Source organism: Panthera leo, chromosome F3 (genome assembly GCF_018350215.1).
Source record: "Panthera leo isolate Ple1 chromosome F3, P.leo_Ple1_pat1.1, whole genome shotgun sequence".
Lineage (NCBI taxonomy): Eukaryota > Metazoa > Chordata > Mammalia > Carnivora > Felidae > Panthera > Panthera leo.
Window position 1 is genome coordinate 65,565,333 of NC_056696.1, and position 17,140 is coordinate 65,582,472.

The 17,140-nt window shown below is 45.6% G+C and overlaps 1 protein-coding gene across 1 annotated transcript; it reads right to left on the reverse strand.

The window, feature by feature from the left end:
* Nucleotides 1-1,159: 1,159 nt before the first annotated feature.
* Nucleotides 1,160-9,220, reverse strand: MNDA (myeloid cell nuclear differentiation antigen). The gene is made up of 4 exons (XM_042924917.1): nucleotides 9,072-9,220; nucleotides 5,314-5,747; nucleotides 3,502-3,690; nucleotides 1,160-1,364 (listed from the first exon to the last, which is right to left on the reverse strand). Exons 2-4 carry the CDS (start codon nucleotides 5,734-5,736, stop codon nucleotides 1,227-1,229), a joined length of 750 nt encoding a protein of 249 aa, XP_042780851.1. The 5' UTR covers nucleotides 5,737-5,747; nucleotides 9,072-9,220; the 3' UTR covers nucleotides 1,160-1,226.
* Between the last annotated feature and the right edge of the window lie 7,920 nt (nucleotides 9,221-17,140).

The window sequence follows — 17,140 nt, forward strand, 5'->3', positions numbered from 1 at the left end:
TCCCTGCGCTCTCTCTCACTTCTGCCCTGCGCTCGACCCCCGGCAGCTGGAGGCCTCACTGGTCTCACCCCCAAGTGCGAGCCAGGACTCAGCCAGTGAATGCCGCCCCCTCCCCCCCAACCGGATCGTTCTCTTCTCTCTACGTTCCCGTTATTGAGATGCCGTGAAAACTGATGTTTACTGTCCTGGGCAGTGCGACTGCCGGGTTTTGCACGGACACCTGCTCCCTAGGCGCCGTCGGGAAACCCTCCCAGGGGAGACCCGGGCGACTGTGGAACCTGCCCGCGGAGTCTGCTTTCTGGCAGGGATCCTACCCTTGTGCCGCCTATTGTTCAAAGCCTGAAACTGTCATGTCCTGATTGCGTCATAGCATGGCCTATGGGGGGAGGCTACTCTGCTCTCTCCAGAAAGGGAAGTCACCCGGTATGCTTCAAATACTAACTTTAGAGATTTCATCTCGTTAAGTGTTATCTCCCGTCATTTGGAGTAGATTTCATTCACTATTCATGACTCTGTGCTCTTGACATGTCCCTCCATGGGTAACACGGTTCAGGAATCCGCACATTTGAGATATGACAATAGGAACATGCAGTTGAAGAATAAATCATGCGATGTACCAGTAAATCAGAGGATGGGACTAAATATTTCATAGCACTAAGGGTAGGGATCCTTCCTGGGAGTATTTGTACCTTTGCATAAACCCCCAATTGTGCTTCCTCCAGAGACACCAATGAAACAAATGCTCCCCTTTGTTGGGGGGGGGGTTCATTGCAGAAAAGGTTTATTTTTGTGGACCGAATAAACCTTTTCCCAGGGCAGGGGACTCACTGAGTTTTATATTGTTGTAGGACTAACATACATAACCTGAGACTGACGCCAGTTAGGGCCTGGCCCTCTGGAAGTCACAGAATGTAGCCCCCCGTATTGGTGAGGTCCGGTGTACCCCATCCTGTGTGGCTCACAGTGCACAAGTCAACCGCCCCCATGCAGCTCACTCCTGGATGAAAGAGACCACATCGGGCACTTTGGCAGAAGATGCCTTTTGAAAAAGCCAATTTTATTTATTTATTTATTTATTTTGCCCTACAAATGTGTTAGACGCGAAATCTAATCTGTTTGGTAAGTGCATAAAAACATGTTAATCTAATGCTTTTTTGAAGGAAGTAATGAAATCTATCACGCGGATAGAAGGAGCTCTTAATGTGCTGGACCACTTTCCACCGAGACTATTCTTCACTGATATTCTCCACTTTGACAACATAATTAACGCCACTCAATGGATTCAGAGGAGAGTTCTTCACTGCAATGTCCAGCTTGAAAGTTACACTGCGTGGTTGCTGTTTGCGTCCCTTCTTCTTGACGACCTTCAAGGAGAGATAAGAAAGACACGATGAGACCCTAAGGGTCTACCAGAGGGTCTCCTGTGTGGCCAACCCCCAGCCCCCTGCAGCCATTGTCTCCTGCTCCCTAGCATCCCCTGTCCTGTCTCAGAGGCTGCTCATTCTCTGTTTCCCATCTCCCCCAGCCCATCTTCTCCCTCCTCATGCCCTGGCGCCCGAATCTTTCCTGGTGCCCCGCCTAAGTGTCCACCGGGGTGGGGCGGAGGAACCAGGAAAGAAAGGGTGGAGCTGGTGCCCGCAGTGCTGAGTGCCGAGTCCTCAGGGAGCACAGAAGTGACGGGAAGCTTCCGCAGGTAAGTATGTTTCTCTGTGCAGTTGCTCTAGAGGAGAGGAACGTTGATGAGCGCATCCACAATTCCTACGTGGACTTTGTGAGTATGTGTGTATGTTCCTATGTGCATGGGAAAGAGTGTGGTGTCATATGGGTCAGGATGTGCACTGCACCAGAGTGTGGTACCTTTGTCTCTAAGACACAGTTAGTGATTCAAGATCTTGGGGCTCCATGGGTCATTAGTGTCTGGTGTGAGCTCCGTTGACCCTCTTTCTCCTTACACTTCTCTGTGACGCTTATTAGACACACTTTCTGTTTTCCCCTTGACCCCTGTGCTCACTTGTTTTCCTTCTCAGGTGTGAAGTATGTCACCCCCAAGAATCAGTTCTTCTCAACGCTTCACCCTCATGCGTCTGGGCTTTTCAGTGAGCGCGCCCGCGAATCTGACACTGGAACCCAAGCACTGGGGCCAGTGTAGGAATGGCGGGTCCACCACAGATAGGCAGTGCTAATTAGGGCAAGGGCCTACCTTTCTCTGATGATGATCATCAGTATGTCTATCAATGAAATGGGAATAATGACGGTGTCTGCATCCCTGTTTCAGTTCCCAGCACACAAGGAGCACTCAGAGTTTTCTTATTGGGCCGCCTGGGTGGCTCAGTCGGTTAAGCGTCCGACTTCGGCTCAGGTCACGATCTCACAGTTCGTGGGTCTGAGCCCCCCATCAGGTTCTGTGCTGATAGCTCAGAGCCTTGAGCCTGCTTTGGATTCTGTGTCCTCTCTCTCTCTCTCTCTGCCTCTCCCCCGCTCATGCTCTGTCTCTCTCTCTCAAGAATAAACATTAAAAAAATTTTTAAAAAAAGTTTTCTTATTATATCAATATACATGTTATCACCTTGAGATTTCTCACAAGCAGCATCGTTACACCCATGACTTTAAGAAAGATCTCTAACTGACAAATATTGCCGCTTCTGCTCCGGTATCCTTGTCCCCGAACCTCGCCTCTCTCCCTAACGCATCCGTCCAGGTAGTCACTGCAATATGTTTTGCTAAAATCTCAAAGAGATCAAGCATTCTTCTGGTCCCCCAACAATTTTTCAAGTTGGCACCTATCTTCACAGGGATTTTTCCACTGGTTTCTGAAACAACGCTGTACTTACTACCTGCTCGGCTGACTCCTCCGTGTACGTTTCTGGCCTCCTCTTCCCACTGTGTTGACACCTGCTGTGTTTTTCGCTTGTACAGAAGTCATGTTGTCTCTCACACTCTTGAGGAAATGCCTGAATCACTTCCTCTGCCTAGAGCGCTTTCCAGCGTCCTCTTTGCTAAGAAAAATACTGCCGACTGCAGTTTGATTTCCCTTTTCTGCCAGGCAGTGACATAACGTATATGCACGTTTTCACTGAGCCAGGCAGGGTCTTCCGTTCACCCCGTGAGGCAGAGACTTTGACCATTTCAGACGACCGATCGGGGCAGATTGCCAACATCAGGCAAGCGGTGAGTGCTGGAACCAGGACTCAAAGCACGACTGTCCTATTCAAAGCCTTGCTCTCAGCCACCGGGAGAAATTCCTTTCTTTCCCGCCTTCCTAATTTCTCCCAGTGTTTGCTTGTTTCACGTAAGTATCGTATCCTTTTGAGATCTGTGTGAATGTCATTTCCTCAGAGCCTCTTGAAACTCCTCCACTTAGACATGAATGCCAGGTATGGTTCTGTTCTCCTCCCACCGCCTGCACCCCGTGTGTAAGAAGACAGGAGTCAGGTGCTCTCAAAACCCAGGCCAAACGATTTGCCTCCCGGGCAAACGAATGTTGTTCTACCAAGGTCTCACCTCCATGAAGCTGTACTTTCCACTTGTCAGTTTTAGCTTCTCCTTAATTTTTTTCAGATAAAAGCAGAAGAGTCGGACTGTGTCTCCTTCCGCACACTCGATGCCGTAGCATATTTCACTCCCCACGACCTCCATGGTTCCTGTATCGTCTTGTATTACATAGACTGTTGTCTTCCTGTTATCTTTTTTCTGTAACAGAAATTGAACATCCCGTTTCTCTTTCGGCTTTGTTCAATGTTTTATTATTTATTTTTGAGAGAGAGACAGAGACAGAGACAGAGCACGAGCAAGGGAGGATCAGAGAGAGAGGGAGACACAGAATCCGAAGCAGGCTCCGGGCTCTGAGCCGTCAGCACAGCGCCTGACGCGGGGCTCGATCTCACGAACCGTGAGGTGGTGACCTGAGCCGAAGTCGGACGCTTAACCGACTGAGCCACCCAGCTGCCCCCCCCCAACATCCTGTTTCTGAAGACATCATCACGTTGATATTTGAAGGAAGACCCCGGGGACACAGTGAATACAAGACATAAAAAAGCAATTAGAGGACCAGATACACATACAGCTTCGGCAAGGTCTTCTCCAAGAACTTTCGGCTTACGATCTTGCTTTGATAGTTTCCCCTTCCTTGTTCTAGATATTTTCTATCTGGCAGTCCTAGAACAATGAATTTTCTTCCTATTTCCTACTGCTTCACCACCAGGGAAGCTTTGATTCCTTCAAACACTGGAATCAGAGGAACCCGAGGCTTTCACGGACTCCTTTACCTCCAGTCGTTCTGCAGAATGGAATGGACATGACTGCAACTTTTGATTCAGTAGATTATACAGAACCAACAGAACAAGTAAGGTTCCAGTAACTCCCTACTTCCTTTTCCAACCTTCTCCATTAACTCACTCTTCTCCAAGTCTTATCTCCACTGACCTGGATCTTGCAGTTCACAAACGACAGAGTCTCACTTCCTTAAGTTGTAACTCATCCATTCTAGAAATGCATTTCTCTTAAAGACGGAGTTGGAGGGTAATGTAGGTAACTTAAGGGGCTCTCCCAGAAGAGAGATGTGTAAGATTATGAAGCAGTCAATCCTACAAGATGCCAGGTAAGTTCATGAAAGTTTGTGAATTCTGGGGAGACCTGAACACATCATACTATTAACCTGAATTTGGACGTGCCGTACAAGTAAACTTCTCTGACACACGCACCCCCTTTTGGGGGATATAATGGAGTTGGACTGCCGTGTTTTCAACATATCTTGCGATGTCAAACCTTAGTCTTCAATAGACTGTTTAAATAACGTGTTAAATAAATAAGCTAGAGGAGACAGCCTTGCCCACGTCTGTCGTTTGCCTACGTGGTAAAGGTATTCATATTCAGGAGGACATGAGCCGATATATTTATTACTCTGATTATGTGTCCCAACCAGAATGAATCTTTGGGAGGCTGATGGATTATTCAAAGATTTAAAAAAAGAGAAAGATAGATTTATACAGTTTTGGAGGAGCTCAGAGATAAGCACATGCATACTGATTCATGCCCTGATAACAGAGGCTGAAAATAATCCTGACCGGGGACACGACAAGATTTCTGGTGACGCTTTTTCAAAGAACTTGCATGAAGGTATCTTGAGTACAAGACTACCAGGTCACTAGTCCCATTTCCTGTCACGTGGCTCTCTTGACCACCTACGCGTGGTCAAGAGACAGGCCTGAGAACTGGGCTCACCCAGTGTCAGTCAGCGCACACAGAACCTGGCGATCGAAAACAGTTAATTTCAGGTGTGGATGGAGAACATGAAAACGAATGTGAAGGGATTACCTTCTGCAGGAGAAACAATCCAGACACGATTGTTGGAAGATTATCCGGATCTTCCTGACAAAGATCTCCGATCTTGGGAGGGGTTTTTGCTCTTATCCAGATGTCGTTTGGGACCGCAATCGTCTGGCCATCAGGAGCTTTCTGCACAACCGACCTTTCGTTTATCTCCAGGACATTTTTGTATCGAATGTATGCTGACATGGTAATGACATTCTTTTGTTTGAATTCCTTTTTCAGCTTGATGTTTAAAACCTTCACTTGGAAAACTTGATTGGAAGTAGCCACCGTAGCAAGAAACACTTTTTTTTTCCTCTGCCCTGGGAATTCATACTCAATTGGATCTGTTGCCGTCAGTACCACCACTGTTATGGGGTCCTTTTGAAGGGTAGGCCTTCTAGGAGCCACCTGATTTGGGGCTTGCATAGCTGGGTTCTCTGTTGGACAGAAATAGGAGAACAAAGGTAGAAGTTTGAGCATGGAATACCAGGTCATTTACTCGTGAGTGACACTTCGCTTATGACACTGGGGCCACAACAACCCTCAAAGATCATTGGAGCTGGGGCCAGGCTCGAAAGGAGTCGCCTAACAGAGAGGAAAGGCTAATGAACTGAGAGCTTAGGTAGTAAAAGTGTAAGGCAGCAGACTGGGATGAGAGTCCAAACACCCTCAGTTGAACAGAAGAGCCTTTCCGAATTCAAGCACGATCCTGAGCCCAAGACATGCACAGAACTGTGGATGATAAGAGCATTGCCCTGAGCTAATGAGGGACAGATTCAAATATTTCTTTGACAGAGCAGATTCAGAACGAGCAAATAGAAAATGAATGTCAGGCATGTCTGGGCACAGCTCAGACTGCCAATGTGCACATGCTGTCAGTGGTAAAAAAGAAAAAAATTGACATGTAACATGAAAAGGAGAAAACATTTGAGGAAATAATGAGATAAACTTCTTGGAATGAAAGTAACATGAACATCTTCAGAGTGGCCAAAAGAATGCCAAAAAGGAGAGTAAAGGAAAAACCCGTGTCAGGCAGGACGTAATGTTGAGACCCCGGAAAATACCTAAAACAGCCAGGAAAGTTTGATTCCCAGAGAAAAAGTACAGATCACTTAACAAAGTTGCAGAACCAGATTCTCAACAGCAAAACTGCACTGTAGTACGTTTGTACAGCATTCTACCCAAATTCCATATCTGCGGTTTGGAAATCCCCCCAAAAAGGGAATCCAAAAGATGTGTGTGTGTGTGTGTGTGTGTGTGTGTGTGTGTGCGCGCGCGCGCGCATGCGTGTTAGTTAGGTGACAAAACTTATTAGGAAAATATCTGATGTGAGGTCTCAGGAGCCTACGTATATATTTTTTAAAAATCCACATTAGTGTGAGGACACATACGTCTTGCTACATAAACATGACTGCATGTGAGCTGAGAGACAGGACTCAGATCTTCCTAGATCGTCAGTATAGTACATGATAGATAGTGTGTGCATTTGGTAACCTTTCCTAGGTCACTCAAATTCTGAATTCCACAACATATGTGAACCCAAAGGCCCCAGAGCGAGGTTGTGAACAGGTATTGAAGGGAAAAACTAATTTTGAGACAAGAATTTTGTAGCAAACTGAAAATGGCATTTAAATGTGATGTCCTATAGGTGAATCTCTGATATTGACCAACATGATGAACAGTCAGAAGATTTAGCAACACAAAGATACCTATCAAGCACTCTTTTGGAGATGATATTCCCCAAGACATTAAAGGAGGTTAACATAAAAACACGCTGCAGACTAAAAAGGAAGTGAGGACAAGACCTCGGTTGAGTCTTTCAAAGTTGTAAAAATCAATAAAGCCCCAACGGAAGAGAAAGAAAACAGAAAGTAGATCAACACAGTGGGGTGAATAGAGGAAGGAGAGATGGTATCTGTTCACTGAGCTGCTTGCCCGGAAAGAGGAGTCAGAGACATTAACTTAAAACTATTGTTGAGGGGAGCCTGGGGGGCTCAGTCCGCTGAGCATCCGACTTGGGCTCAGGTCATGATCCCATGATCTCGCAGTCCGTGAGTTCGAGCCCCGTGTCGGGCTCTGTGCTGACAGCTCAGAGCCTGGAGCCTGCTTCCGATTCTGTGTCTTCCTCTCTCTCTCTGCCCCTCCCCCACTCATGCTCGCTCTCTTTTTCTCTCTCTCTCTCTCCCTCCCTCTCTCTCAAAGGCAAATAAACACTAAAAAAAAAAAAAACAAAAAAACCTGTTGGTGGAGAAGACAGCAAGACAACATAGAATAAGCACTCCAGAAAAGTGCTCTGAATTAATCAAAATGGAGTATTTCACAGAATGGACATAAAGTGATAAACCCATTAAAAGACAAGATTTCAATGTTCAAGTAGCTTTATTATTTTTTTTATTTTTTTAAATTTATTTTTCAATATATGAAGTTTATTGTCAAATTGGTTTCCATACAACACCCAGTGCTCATCCCAAAAGGTGCCCTCCTCAATACCCATCACCCACCCTCCCCTCCCTCCCACCCCCCATCAACCCTCAGTTTGTTCTCAGTTTTTAAGAGTCTCTTATGCTTTGGCTCTCTTCCACTCTAACCTCTTTTCAAGTAGCTTTAGGTGGTCCTTAAGTCAAAGACTAATCTGAACTGAGTTTTGCTGCCCAATGATAAAAGTTTTCAATTCCAGACAGATGCAACAGTTTAATTACATATTTGCCTAATAGTTATAGGTATATATTATTTATTATTAGTTTATATTATCCTCATTATTATGAATAGTGTTATGACATGAACACATTCCCCTCTCTCTCACTGTATATTCATATATGTGTTAACAGCTGAGAGAACCACAGGGAAAAATGGACAAAATCATGATTATACGTTGGTGCTCCCCTGTGTCAACTACTGAAAAAAGCAAGAAAAAAAAAAAAAAAACACTTAGAAAAGTTGACCATCACTGTTCAGCTTAAGTAAAAGCTTGATGTAATATTTAGAAATTTCTGAAACCAATATTTGAAACATAACATTTCTCTCAAAAGCACACGACATGTTTGAGTACCGGGCTCTACAGAAGGACAAGCATTCCAAAGTGTGCCTCCAGATTTGTCTCCAACCACCTCTTTTCTACAAACTGCACTACCCCATTTGCCTGAGCCTTGGAGGGAGGCTCGGAGGGGGTCCTGGGGGACCCAGATGCAGCCCCGCCCCTAGAAGTGGCAGGGGACTAGGACAGGTAGGAAAGTGCTAAGGTGCCTTGTATCCCTGTGAGTGCCCTTGTGAACCCGATTGATGCTCTATTCCGTGTGTGTGTGTGTGTGTTTGTTCCCAGGTTTTGTGAAACATATCCAGACATGTTTTCTATTGAGTATCATCGCATACTACTTTTTCCCCACCCTGTCCTGTGTCCTGTCTCCTCTACCCAGGCCCCCACCGCAGCCGCGAAACTTCCAGGCAAGAAAGCCAAGGCCGTCTTCTGAATAGTTACTCCTGTTAGAAACACCCGCAGCATGAATTTTAGAATCTACAACAGTCAACATGCATTTCCCTTCCTTCAGGCCTCAGTCAGATGGAACGAAAGATGTCTGGCATCTTCCCCTGGCAGAGAAGGCTTAGAAGGAGCCACTGTGGTTTTCAGTCTTCAGAACACAGCTGATGGCAACCCCCCTCCCCTGCGCGCTACACACAAGGCTCAGACACTCACCCTTCCCCCGTACCTCGTGGTATCATCGAGCTGCCCAGATGTCCCCCACAGAAGTCCTGGCCAGACTCACCTCACTGACGACTCGCCACAGTCGTCCAGCTATTGAGATTTTCTTCCGAAATACAGCGATCGATGTAGGTTTGGTTTGAGTAGGAAGATAGCACAGCAAAGCCCTCACAAACTGAACTGCAAATGCTCTAAAAAAATGGAATCCTTCCAAGATAACTTGGGAAATTGCCATTGGTAAACGTCACAGAAGAGCTAAAGCCTGGAGCCCGCCCAGTGTTGGGAAACTTTTCCTGAGCCTCCTCCCATCCGTGCCTTTAGCTTTGTCTTTTCTTAGTGAGAGAATGTGAGTCAGAGAAGCTTTCTCTTAAACATTTCAGTGACCATGAAAAGAGCTAAATTATCACTTTTTTATTTTATTTTGTTTTATTTTATTTTATTTTATTTTGTAAGAATGTCTGAAAGGAGTTTCAACTTAGAACTTTCTTATCCTAGCAGACTTTACTGTTGGTCAGTGGACCCTGAAGCCCCTTCAGTGAGGCTCAACTATCAAAGAGGAGAAGTGAGTCACCTGCCCACAACTTCCTGTTTTCCTGCTTACATGGCACTCGATGGGAGGGAGGAGATCTTAGGGAAATTATTTCCAAATAAACCTAAGTGACTAACAGGTTCGTATCCTTGCTGCAATGAATCATCAAATCCTGGCAGATCAGGAAGATTCTAGAAGAGAGGAGGGCTTACTAAAAAGGTTGTCTGCAATGTTGTGATCTGTATAGGACTGCGGGTACAATTTGGAGAATTGTAACCCTGAGAGGTCAACTAGATGGAACCAGGCAGCATCCTTGTATGGCGATTACACACCATCTGACTTGCAGGAAGGCAGAGTCAGTGAAATGTAAAGGGGTCCCAAAAGCAGGGCACGTGAAGGGAGGGAGAAGAAAACTGATGGAGACAATTGAGGCAATTGGAACTAGGTTTGTGGAGGAGAGAGTTGTAGTCTGTGTCTGAAAAACATCTGCAATCGATGAGTGAGGCAGGGATGCAAGGTGGGGGCTGGCAGGAGTCCGCAAGGCTCTAGTGGGTTGTCACAATTCTTTATTCCAGACTTAAGTGCTGCTTATATGGATGCATTGAGCTCTCTTCACATTAAGAGTGGAGGGACTTCAGGGAGATCAGAGGGTCCCCGACCAGAGACCAGGAGGCAGAAGACAGGAATATGGACGACTCAGGACATTTTCTTCCTGTTGAACTGGAAACTACCTTATGTGGAGTGATGCTCTCTGATGCTTCCCCCTCAGAGAACACACACGTCACTGGCCCACACAACGGGGAGTCAGGACAATGCTCCGACATGCATGTGTGCGCTTAGGGTCGTAGAAGATGAACCAAAGCGACCAAAAACAAATGTGCCTTTTCCCTGACTCTTAATCAGTGGTCAAACATCAGTGACCGGGGCCATTACAGAGATAGATACAAAGCGATCGATCTGGCCCTCCACCCACTAAAAGATCAGTGTTCCCTAATTCGCAAAGCTTCATCAATGTAATGATATGAGCCACCTGGGAATGGAGAGAACATTCAACATGGGGGAAAAGCCTGGAAAACGCTTGTGGACCTGCTGTCATCTCTAGTTCTGGTCTCACGTACTATTTTAGAAGATCGCTGAAAACCCCCAGTCAAGAGTCACCACCAGGTTGATGTGCTAAGTAGGTCTCGCTGTTAGGAGATGTTTCCTACAGAGAGGAGCTCGAGCAGACGCAAGAGCACCTGCCCCAAGAAATCACAGGAAGGTCCTTAAAATTCCATATTCAATATATAAATTCAATATAATATATATATATATTCAATATATAAATTCAATATAAAAAATCGTCATAAACACATACATACGTGAACTGAAGTCAGCAGCTCAGAGACCAATGTTTTCCATTTAGATTAAAAAACAAATCCAGCTATGCATCATTGACAAAATGCACATAAAGCATTAAGTCACTTCACAAAAACTTAGAAAAACTTATATTATTCAAGCCTTACCTTGAAGAAAGCCAGGTTAGTAGGGTAGCTCAAAATATTTACAAAAAATATGTCAGTACAGGTAGAGTTTCACTACAGAAGGACAAAATATTCAACTCTCAAAATTAAATTATGTTCTAATATAATAAATAAATATATATATAATTTATCACTTTACATTTATGGCAGCATAAGTCGATTTGTTTCCTTTATTTTCACATAAGCACACGTAGTGTATGTACTTGTATAGGTATGCAAGCTATATATAAAAACATATGGTTGAAATCAAGAGAATGACAATGAGAAACTGACAAAAATCACCATTATAGAGGTAGAGATTTTGTCATCTCCCAACTGTTGAAAGAGCAAATTAAAAAAAAAAAAATAGTTGAGATTTAGATTTAGAAGATTTGACCAGCACAATTAACAAGCTTAAGAAACTTTAACCTACAGGATTCTGAATCCCACACTTATAAACTCTTCTCAAGCACCCATGAAATAATTCGAAAATATTCATCATGTACCTGACCATACGAAGTCAACAGACACTTTTCCGAGGAAGACATCCAGATGGCCAACAGCCGCATGAAAAGATGCTCAACACCTCTCATCATCAGGGAAATAGAAATCACAACCACAATGAGATACCACCTAACACCTGTCAGAGTGGCTAAAATTAACAACTCAGGAAACAACAGGGGTTGGTGAGGATGCGGACTGCTGGTGGGAATGCAAACTGGTGCAGCCACTCTGGAAAACAGTATGGAGGTTCCTCAAAAAGCTAAAACTACAGCTACCTTACAATCCAACAATTGCACTATTGGTATTTACCAAAAGGATACAGAAATATTGATTCGAAGGGGCACGTGCACCCCAATGTTTATAGCAGCACCATCAACAGAAAGTACAGAAAGAGCCCAAGTGTCCATCAGCTGATGAATGGATAAAGAGGAGGTGTTATGTCTACACTATGGAATACTACTTAGCCATCAAAAAGAATGAAATCTGGCCCTTTGAAATGATGTGGATGGACCTAGAGTGCATCACACTAAGCAAAATAAGTGGGCGAGAGAAAGACAAATACCGTATGATTTCACTCATATGTGGAATCAAAGAACCCAAACAGATGAACATAGGGGAAAGGAAAAATAGGGAAGCAAACTAGAAGAGACTCTTAATGACAGAGAACAAACCGAGGGTTGATGGAGGGAGGTGGGGGTGGGAGTGGCTAAGCGGGCGATGGGCTTTAAGGATGGCACTTGTGGTGAGCCCTGGGTGTTACACGTCAGTGATGAATCACTAAATTTTACTCCTGAAACCAAGACTATCTATATGTTAACTAACTTGGATTTAAATAGAATCTTGGAGAAAACAAAAAAGGCAAAATATATACCAAAGCTAAGTGACGCATTTAAAACTCTCCCTTATCCACTGGCACCACTGAAAGTTGTCTGTGACTAAGGAAAGGAGTTTCAAAAGTGTTGAAATAATGCCTCTGGCCCTTGTCGTAGAATAAACCTCAGAATAAATTAAACAGACTCGTGACGAAGAAAAGAAGCCCCATTTTGGTGCAAGTGTGTTTGTAGAACTGAGAAAGTATCTCCTTGTGCGTACTCTAAATTCCAGATACTACCACAGTGTTAATACCACAGAATAGAGCTTTTACGTCCTGATTCTTCTTTTGCTTAATATCAGCTCATGATGATTTTCTCATGTTAATGTCCTGTCTTTTACACAGGTCCGACACCAGTCCCCAAGTTTCCTACTCATCCTCCGGTGGACAAAACAAAACTTTCCTCTAAATGCCAACGTATGTCAGTACACACGTGAGAATGAATTTTCAATTTGTTATAGACAAAACACATTTCCCTTTGTTCAGGCCTCAGGGGCGGTAGAATAAGGGATGTCTATTTTCCACCTACATAGGGGAAGGATTTGAATCCATTTTCACTTATCTGCATATTGTTGACACAGCCCTTATGCTCCCAGACAATCCTATGATTAATTCTCCACTGTGATCTTGTGGTTTCTGACTCTACCCCCTGGGGCTTTTCTGGAGAAATTTTCGCAGACCTCACCTCACTGGATGCATCCTCCACCCCAGTGCTCAGAAATGCAGATACCACCCTCTTGACTGAATGAATAAAATGTCGGAGAACCCCTGCAGAGCACCTTCAGGATGCGATCATCTCAGGAAGGGCGGAGAAAATGAAGCTTTCTGAGAGATAGCCAGGAAAAATGAAACCAGCCAGAAAAAACCTGGCGAAAAACCTGGTTGTTGACATCTGTTTCACACCGTGCTCACTTCTAAGGGGAAAGAAGTTACATATTTAGGGGGCGATTTTGAGGCGCCACATCTCAGGCTTGTAGATTTCTATCTCAGCAGCCAGAGAAATCGAAGTTTCCTGTCTGTAAATAGTAATTTTGCCACAAGGAGAAACTACAGCTAAGTAGTTCCTCTTTTGCTTTTTTGGCCTAAAAATATCAGGGGCTGAAAGGATTTTGAACATTAGATTTTTCTTTTTCACCTCACTTACATGTGGGTCCTGAGAAACCCATAGAGCCTAGAATGAGACTCAGCCTATTGTCGGGGAAAGGCGTGCCACCCAGCTACGTCCCCGTATGTTCCCGTTCAAGGACCAGCAGTGACAGGAGACATTGGTAGAGGCACCTATATCTACTAGTACTTGACTGCATCTTCTGGAAAGGGGGCGGGCCATCTGTGACATTGTTTTGGTTCAAATGGTACCTATGCATTCACCCCGTTTTTAATAATTGGCAGACCGGAAACTTCAAAGACATAGAAGGTCATTATAAATAGAAGGTCTTACTCAAACATATCAAAGGAGTTTGGCACTAGCTGCCTCTTGACTAGGCTGCCTTATCACAATGATTAAAATCTCGATCACACGCGCTTTCTGCATTCATCGTGAGTAAATACGATTTCTCTTTTGCAGGGAGCTTCTTGAAGTTTCGGGGGCCTGATGAACCCTTTGTTCTGTAGTGTTTTTTTTCTGCGACACAGTGGATGCATTCTGGAGTACCATAAACCCTGACGTGGCAAATAAATGGCACCAGCTCACAGACGGTATTGTGGCAAGCCCCCACCTGATCCGCAAGACGGATGAGGCTTCCCAAGAGCTAATGTGGGCAAACGTTCTGAGGCTGTCTGCAGAAAAGAAAGCTGATTGTCTTAGTCCAAACTAACATCACACATACATTCACACAACGGACCATTAGAAACAGCGATGAGCTGTGAAGCCATGGAAGGATCTGGAGGTGACTTAACTGCATGTTATTAAGTGGCAGGAGCCAATCTGCAAAGCCTACGTACTGAAAAATTCCAACCGTGGGACATTCTGGAGAGGACCAAGGTGCGGACCCAGGAAAAAGATCCGTGATTGCTAGGGAGTAGGGGAGAAATGTGGAACACAGCGAAACCACAGCGAATGAGACTGTAATGGATACATGTCATTGTACATTTGTCCGGACCCACGGATGTGCACCACCAAGACTGAGCCCTAATGCAAACTATGGGCTTTGGGTGATAATGATGCGTCATTATCAATTGTCATAAACGGGCCACTCTGTGCAGGACGATGACGGTAGGGGAAGCTATGCATGTGTGGGGCAGGAGGTATAATGGAGATCTATAATTTCTGCTCAGTTTTGCTGTGAACCTAAAACCTCCCTGAAAAAATAAAGTCTCTTTCTTTTTTTTAAGAAAAGGCTGTGCTATGTTATTCAAAGGCAGCTGAAGATTTCTTTGCAACAGAACACACAGGAAGACCAGAGCTAATGTGAAACCCCGTGGGCAAGCTGAGAAGTGATCAAACTGTGGTGAGGGGGGGGGGGGGGGGAGGGCGGATTTCAGCAGCCTGGGCATTTCTAAAAGGGGAAGAGACAGGGCCTTAATACTGACTGAACTTCGGCTTTGGTCAGGGTCCTTTCTCACGCCCCTTGATTCCTCCCGCTAACTCATGAAGGCTGACGCGTTAGTTGTGATGCCCTATGTTCTACGTGGGATCTCCTAGAAAGCATTCTGGTGTGCTTGCCTCTTGTCCGGAGCAGGTAGGATCCTAGGAGGGAACAGTCCGGCTCAGCGTCACAAGTGGTTCTGACCACTTTTAACTAATCTCTGTGTGATCGTAGGACTTGGGACGGGACCCGCTGACTCCACAGACCTAACACTCGTTTGGATTTATGCCCTTTGTCAAACGCTTCAAAGGGCTGCTACTCGACAGATGTCAAGAGTCATCTCTTTGGTTCTGTTAGGAATCGGGTGCGTAAGTACAATGCGGATAACAACAGCAATCGACCAAGTTCGATGTTGTTCTTGCAGCGCCTAGGGCAGGCCCACGTAAATGATCCCAGTTCCTGCGACAACCTTCGAGGTAGGCGTCATTGACATGAACAGTTTTCAAAATGAGGCCAAAAGGGGTTCACTAAATCGCACAACGTTTCATGACTGCTGATTTGTGCACAGTGGAATTCAAACGCAAGGTTTTCTCGACTGCGTGTTCTTCCCTATGATTACCAACACCGAACGCTGCACTTGTGGTTCTGATGGCTGAGTCGCCCGGAGAGCCGGGAGACTCAGTGCCGCGTATGCGTGAATAGGTGCACAGACAAGCAGGCATGTGCTGACAGGCAGGGGACAGGCAGGGGACCAGCCCATTTCATTTTTTTCTAGAAGGAAATTATAATCTTTTTTTTTTTTTCTTAAAAAGGAAGTGAGAGTTTAAAAAACTCTCTGAAAGGGCAAACAAGTGTTAGCAATTCCTTCCTTTGAGCTCAGATGGTATATGCCCCTCTTTTGGGGGGAGGGGGCACACATTTGTCTATCATATGCCCTGTTTCTCTTTCACTTCCCCACCCTCAAGAAACTTCTTCTTCTTCTTTTTTTTTTTTTTAAAGCATAAGTTAGTCTACAACTCTTGATTCTTGATGCTGTTTTCCTGGGTATCAGAACAAAAAACACATTTATCATGGTTGCTAAAATTAGAGCTCAAAGGAGCCACGCAAAAGTCATAAAATCCGATCTCCATGTTTCAGGTGCTACGAAAATATAGGTCAGGGAACATGTGTGGCCGACTCTGAATCTGTTAGGCAGAGTCCGAGCCTAGATTACAACTCAGGCCTGCGGAAGCCACACCACATGCACAGTGCCTCGTGTGACGGTAGGGACAGTTCGGTGTGGCTCAGGCGAAGCTGGGACCCTGGTGTCTCCTGACCGGGCCTGGGGAAAAGACTCTCCAAAGTATGGTGTTCTGAGGCTGTCTTTTTGACATCCTGGGTCTGCGTTCCCATGTTCCCAATTAGTGTTAATTGAGGGAGGCAAGCAGAAAAGACTCTACAGCTCACAACTCCGGCGGGGGCGGGGGTGGGGGTGGGGGGGTGTAGCAGGATGGAGGCAAAATGCTGATAATTACTGAAATTACCGAAGTTCAGACTGCGCATCATTAAGCAGGCAGAGGCCCCTCCGGGGAACAGGACTCTTGCGTCACCCTCTGGCTTCCCCAGCTCAATTCAACAGCTCATTTGTCTTCTTATTAGCAAACTTGTTAGCCCCTTACTCTGTCCCCTGAAGTGCTCAGAAGAAAAGTGTCGTGGGAGGGATTCCTTGGCTGGATGGGGCTGGCTGTCAGGCTTCCCTGGGGGAATCCGAGGTACCCAGCTCCTTCTGACAGGATGCCTGTGGCAGGGGACCATTCAGCGGTGGCCCCAAGGTGCCTCTGCTGGACCAAAGTTAAGGATATGGAAGGTCAGCAAAACTGCGTGAGATCTAACCGAGAAGCAGGGCAGTGTCTGAGGCTTGTTCCGGACACACTGCTCCAAGATTGCCAGGGCCGTCTCATGCTGCCGGCGTGAGCAGAGAGGCTATTGACACGCCCCGGGATCTGTGTCAGAAGTGGCAGAAACAAGACCTGCACCAGTATATCGGAGGCCTCAGTTTCCCCCTCCTCTCTGCCCTCTACCATTAGCAGGCGTTTTTAACTGACTTAGGCCATCATCCAGCTCTTGGATGCTGATGCTTCCTAGGGAAGGATTCCCTTAGGCCCCACATGTGGGCCCAGCTCTGTGCTGCCCAGCAAACACTCTCCTGCCTCTGGAGTGCTT

What these genes read in the sequence shown, in the direction of transcription:
- MNDA (XM_042924917.1), bottom strand. Translation starts at nt 5,736, where the DNA reads ATGCAAGCCCCAAATCAGGTGGCTCCTAGAAGGCCTACCCTTCAAAAG. An exon ending in GATTGTTTCTCCTGCAGAAG is followed by an intron (nt 3,691 to 5,313) that starts GTAATCCCTTCA and finishes TTTCTGTTACAG; the next exon opens with AAAAAAGATAACAGGAAGAC. An exon ending in GAAAGTACAGCTTCATGGAG is followed by an intron (nt 1,365 to 3,501) that starts GTGAGACCTTGG and finishes CTCTCCTTGAAG; the next exon opens with GTCGTCAAGAAGAAGGGACG.